The sequence below is a fragment of the Elephas maximus genome, chromosome 3 (genome assembly GCF_024166365.1).
Source record: "Elephas maximus indicus isolate mEleMax1 chromosome 3, mEleMax1 primary haplotype, whole genome shotgun sequence".
NCBI classification, from domain to species: Eukaryota; Metazoa; Chordata; class Mammalia; order Proboscidea; family Elephantidae; genus Elephas; species Elephas maximus.
In genome coordinates, this window is record NC_064821.1 from 50945271 (window position 1) to 50951270 (window position 6000).

A 6000-nucleotide genomic window follows, 5' to 3' on the forward strand; every position below is an offset into this window, starting at 1 on the left:
TGGGGATAGTAAAAGTGCCTACCTGATAGTTGTGAGGATTAAATGAGCTAATAAAACCACTTAGGACAGTGACTGGTACCTAAGTGCTGTTCTTATTATTACTCAAAATAAGACCCATGAGCTTTCTACGAGAATTTTTGTGTTTTCATTGTGATAAGCATCTACAAACAATATACGCAAATTCTGGATCCTCGGGATGACTGATTTATAATGGCTACTTCCCATTATGTGTTTATGGTTCAGTTCATGGTTCAGTTAGTGCCTAGAAGTTGTCCATTTTAATTGCTGTGAGGTAATGAGAAAAAATCTGAAGTGGGTGGCATAGATAAATGACAGTTGGCCATGTGAAGGTCAAATGACATCACTGTGAATTGTGTGAATAAACTTTTTCCAGGAGAAAATGGGAGAAAGGAGGTGGGGAACCTGAATCATCTTGGTAGAGTGTGAGCATGAACTCCACACAATCAGGACCACAGCCAGTGCTCTTGGAACTATTCAGAACCAACTAAGTGGATTAATAACAGCATCTGATATTGGTATTCAAAGGGCAGTGGTGGTTCACTGGGAGAATTCTCACCTTTTATGTGGGGAGAGACTCTGGTTTGATTCCTGGCCGATGCACCTCATGAGAAGCCTCCATGCTTAAGTGGAGGCATACGTGTTGTTATGATATTTTAATAAAGCTTCCAGACTAAGAAGGACTAGGAAGAAAGACCTGGAGAGATCTACTTCCAAATATCAGCCAATGAAAATCCTACGGATCACAACGGTCTGATATGCACAGATCATGGGGATGGCACAGGACCAGGCTGCATTTTGTTGTTGTATGTGGGGCTGCTATGAGTGGTGGGGCCAATTCCATAGCAGCTAACAATAACATTGGTAAATTAGAGTTCAATACCAAAAGCAATCTATACATTTAATGCAATTTCGATCCAAATCCCAAGGACATTCTTTAATGAGATGGAGAAACAAATCACCAACTTCATATGGAAGGGAAAGAGGCCCCGAATAAATAAGGCATTACTGAAAAAGAAGAACAAAGTGGGAGGCCTTACTTTACCTGATTTTAGAACCTATTACACCGCCACAGTAGTCAAAACAGCCTGGCACTGGTACAACAACAGATATATGGACCAATGGAACAGAATTGAGAATCCAGACATAAATCCATCCACATATGAGCAGCTGATATTTGACAAAGGCCCCCAAACAGTTAAATGCGGAAAAGACAGTCTTTTTAACAAATGGTGCTGGCATAACTGGATATCCATCTGCAAAAAAATGAAACAAGACCCATACCTCACTCCATGCACAAAAACTAATTCAAAATGGATCAAAGACCTAAATATAAAATCTAAAACGATAAAGATCATGGAAGAAAAAATAGGGACAATGTTAGGAACCCTAATATATGGCATAAAAAAATAATCTAAAACGATAAAGATCATGGAAGAAAAAATAGGGACAATGTTAGGAACCCTAATATATGGCATAAACAGTATACAAAACATTATAAAAGACATAGAAGAAAAACTAGATAACTGGGAGCTCCTAAAAATCAAACACTTATACTCATCCAAAGACTTCATTAGAAGAGTAAAAAGACTACCTACAGACTGGGAAAAAGTTTTTAGCTATGACATTTCTGGTCAGCGCCTCATCTCTAAAATCCACATGATACTGCAAAAACTCAACTGCAAAAAGACAAGTAACCCAATTAAAAAATGGGCAAAAGATATGAATAGACACTTCACTAAAGAAGACATTCAGGTAGCTAACAGAAATATGAGGAAATGTTTACGATCATTAGCCATTAGAGAAATGCAGATCAAAACTACAATGAGATTTCATCTCACTCCAACAAGGCTGGCATTAATCCAAAAAACACAAAACAATAAATGTTGGAGAGGCTGCGGAGAGATTGGAACACTTCTACACTACTAGTGGGAATGTAAAATGGTACAACCACTTTGGAAATCGATTTGGCACTTCCTTAAAAAGCTAGAAGTAGAACTACCATATGATCCAGCAACCCCACTCCTTGGAATATATCCTAGAGAAATAAGAGCCTTTACACGAACAGATATATGCACACCCATGTTTATTGCAGCACTGTTTACAATAGCAAAAAGATGGAAAGAATCAAGGTGCCCATCAATGGATGAACGGATAAATAAATTATGGTATATTCACAGACTGGAATACTACACATCGATAAAGAACAGGGAGGAATCTGTGAGACATTTCATAACATGGAGGAACCTGGAAGGCATTATGCTGAGTGAAATTAGTCAGTTGCAAAAGAACAAATACTATATAAGACCACTATTACAAGGACTGAAGAAACAGTTTAAACTGAGAAGAAAACACTCTTTTGTGGTTACGAGAGGGGGAAGGGAGGGAGGGTGGGAGACAAGCATTCACTAATTAGATGGTAGATAAGAACTACTTTCGGTGAAGGGAAAGACAGCACGCAATGCGGGGGAGGTGGGCACAATTGGACTAAACCGAAAGCAAAGAAGTTTCCTGAATAAACTGAATGCTTCGAAGGCCAGTGCAGCAGGGGCAGCGGTCTAGGGACCATGGTTTCAGGGGACATCTAAGTCAAAAGGCATAATAAAATCTATTAAGAAAACATTCTGCATCCCACTTTGAAAACTGGCGTCTGGGGTCTTAATACTAGCAAGCAGCCAGCTAAGATGCATCAACTGGTCTCAACCCACCTGGATCAAAAGAGAATGAAGAACACCAAGGACACAAGGTAATTATGAGCCCAAGAGACAGGAAGGGCCACATGAACCAGAGACTACATCATCCTGAGTCCAGGAGAACTAGATGGTGCCCGGCTACAACCGATGACTGCCCTGACAGGGAAAACAACAGAGAACCCCTGAGGGAGCAGGAGAGCAGTGGGATGCAGACCCCAAATTCTCATAAGACCAGACTTAATGGTCTGACTGAGACTGGAAGGACCCCGGTGGTCATGGCCCCCAGACCTTCTGTTGGCCCAGGACAGGAACCATTCCAGAAGCCAACTCTTCAGACATGGATTGGACTGGACAATGGGTTGGAGAGGGATGCTGGTGAGGACTGAGCTTCTTGGATCAGGTGGACACTTCAGACTATGTTGGCATCCCCTGTCTGGAGGGGAGATGGGAGGGTGGAGGGGGTTAGAAGCTGGCGAAATGGATATGAAAAGAGAGAGTGGAGGGAGAGAGCGGGCTGTCTCTTTAGGGGGAGAGTAATTGGGAGTGTGTAGCAAGGTGTATATCGGTATTTGTGTGAGAGACTGACTTGATTTGTAAACTTTCACTTAAAGCACAATAAAAATTATTAAAAAATTAGAGTTTAAGTGAGGAATTTTGGGGGAATTCTTATTAACTTACATATTATTTTAGTTTTATGGCTGTGTAAGAGCAATGCATAATTTGTTTAAACCTAGTTTCATGTGTGTTCATATTTAAGCTGCATTATACAAATAACTTGAAGACTAAGGTATGCCTGACCCAAAAAAAGCCATGGTAATTTTCAGTCACATTTTATGCATGTCAAAGCTGGACAATGAATAAGGAAGACAGAAGAATTGACGCCTTTGAATTGTGGTGTTAGCGGAAAATATTGAATATACCACGGGCTGCCGAAAAAACAAACAAATCTGTCTTGGAAGAAGTACAACTAGAATGCTCCTTAGAAGTAAGGATGGTGGACTACGTCTTACATACTTTGGACACGTTGTCAGGAGAGATCAGTCCCTACAGAAGGACATCATGCTTGGTAAAGCAGAGGGTCAGTGAAAAAGAGGAAGACCCTCAAGGAGATGGATTGACACAGTGGCTGCAACAATGGGCTCAAGCCTAAGGACGACTGTGGAATGGCGCAGGACAGGTCAACAACAACGTACAAATAATTTAAATGAACCCTCTCCGTGTTGCTTCGAGGAACTTCCAGTCTAGTTGGAGGCATTAACAGATGTGGTACATCACTTGGAGGAGACTCACAGTAGCTGTATCAGAATACATTTAACGAAAGGCTTGGAAACGCTGTGGAGCTCGACCTCAGGAGAGGGAAGCCCATCCCGACTGCGGGAGGCCAGTACGCTGGGCCTGTGTGGGATGCGTAGCAGCCGGACGCTCCGGAGAGTTCGCCGGCGGGGGTAGGGGTTAGGCACGGGCGTGGGGTCTGGGTGGTCGCCGTGCCTAGGAACGGCAGACTGACAGGAAGTCCTGCCCAGGACGCGAAGAGGTCTCTCCACAGGCGGAGCAGGATGGGTCCGAACGGGAGAACGAGGGCTCTGTTTCCGCGTCCAGGACCTCATCGCGGAGGGTGATGCACAGGGGACTGTGCCCAGCGGCGGCAGCGGCCCCTCGACCCCCGCCCTGGGCTCCCCTGTGCCACGCGCGTCCGTATCTGCGGCAGAGTCCGGGCCTGCTTCCTGCCGGCCGCAGGCGACTCCCGGCGCCTCCAAGGCCCCGCGAACTCACCTTGACGAAGCTGTCTGCGTCCGGGAAGCCGGGTAGCACCATCTCCCGGTCGGTTTTGGCCGCACTCGTAGCCAACGGGGCCTTGGGCTCTCTAGGACTGGGAGGCGCCATTTTTGCGGCTGGCACGGCGCTTCTTTTCTCGCGAGAGTGTCTGAGGCCGACGCGACGGGTGCGCACGACGCAAGTGCGACAGCCGTTTTTCGAGGTGGGGTGAGGGGGCGAAGGGGCGAGCCAGGAGTTTGTGTTCCGGTGTCAGCTCTTAGCGCTCCACCTAGGGAACTTTAAATTTTCCTTTAGCTTCGTATAACGTCTTCATAACAACCCTGTGATTAGAATGGGAACTGGAGGACACAAGGATCCTCACATTTAAAGCCAATTTTTTCCCAAGCTCTAGGGAGCTGTGGTGACGGAGTGGTTAAAGCGCTTGGTTTGAGCCCATCTGCCGCTCTGCCGGAGAAAGACGTGGGAGTCCGTTTCCATAAATATTTACAGCCTTGTAAACCCTACGGGGCAGTTCTACTCGGATCTATAGGGACGATATGAGTCGGAATGCACTTGACGGTAGTCGGTTTGGTTTTTGGTGTTTACCAGTCTCTGGAACCGTGCCCCCTCGCCCACTTAAGATCTTGGCCCCTGCAATTATCCCTGCTCTCTGTGGCATCTTTTCCTTCGCTACCGATTTATTCCTAGCGACCTACACTTATGCTGAAATGTCTCCCAATTAAAAGGAAAACAAAAAAACTCGACCCCACATGTCCTTCCGGTCACCACCATATTTCTCTTGCCCTTTGTAGGAAAACTGGAAGGAGACGTCTATACGCTCCGGCTGGACTTCCTCATTCGCTAATGCTCTCCCTGAACCCGTCCAGTCAGACACTGTTCACCATCTACACCACTAGAACTATTCTTGTTAAGGCACATAGTGGGGGCTCAATAAGCATTTGTTAAATGAGTAAGTGGTAGAACCCTTGTAGAGTGAGGCACTCAGGACACGGTCTCCAGGAGACTCATAGGGCTGTACTGTTCCTACTAAGAGCATGGGTGGCACACCCTTAGTACAATTCATTTGGCTTAGTAAGTGCTCAATGTGTAAGCTGTTATTGTTATTCAGAATATCCTATACGTAGGATACTTGCTTTTCATTTTTTCCCATTTGGGTACTTCGGGTACAAAGGTACCCTGACAGAACAAAGGCCTAGTTCATTGTAATGATATTTTTGTGCACTTATTTTGTATGGTTTAACTTAATACCAGATGTCAGGCTCTGCTAAGTGCTTTACATGGATTGTCTTATCCTCACAACCTTGTAAGGTAGAACATACTATTATTCACCTTTTCAGATAAGGAAACAAGCATAGAGAGATTAAGTAACTTGTTCTCACACAGCTAGTATGAGGTGGAGTTGAGATTTGAAAGTAGGTAATTTGGGTTGCACTCAACTACTAAGTGAAAGGTTGCCGGTTCGAATCCACCAATGGTGCCGTGGAAGAAAGGCCTGTCGATCTGCTTCTGTAAA

At 44.8% G+C, this 6000-nt stretch overlaps 1 protein-coding gene across 1 annotated transcript in view; it reads right to left on the reverse strand.

Annotated features, from left to right (window-relative positions):
• EXOSC10 (exosome component 10) overlaps positions 1–4632 on the reverse strand; it is a 40819-nt gene extending 36187 nt beyond the window's left edge. The window contains exon 1 of the mRNA XM_049877909.1: positions 4485–4632. Within this exon, the coding sequence (XP_049733866.1) occupies positions 4485–4595 (111 nt within the window). The 5' untranslated portion in view covers positions 4596–4632. The remainder of the gene's footprint in view (positions 1–4484) is intronic.
• Between the last annotated feature and the right edge of the window lie 1368 nt (positions 4633–6000).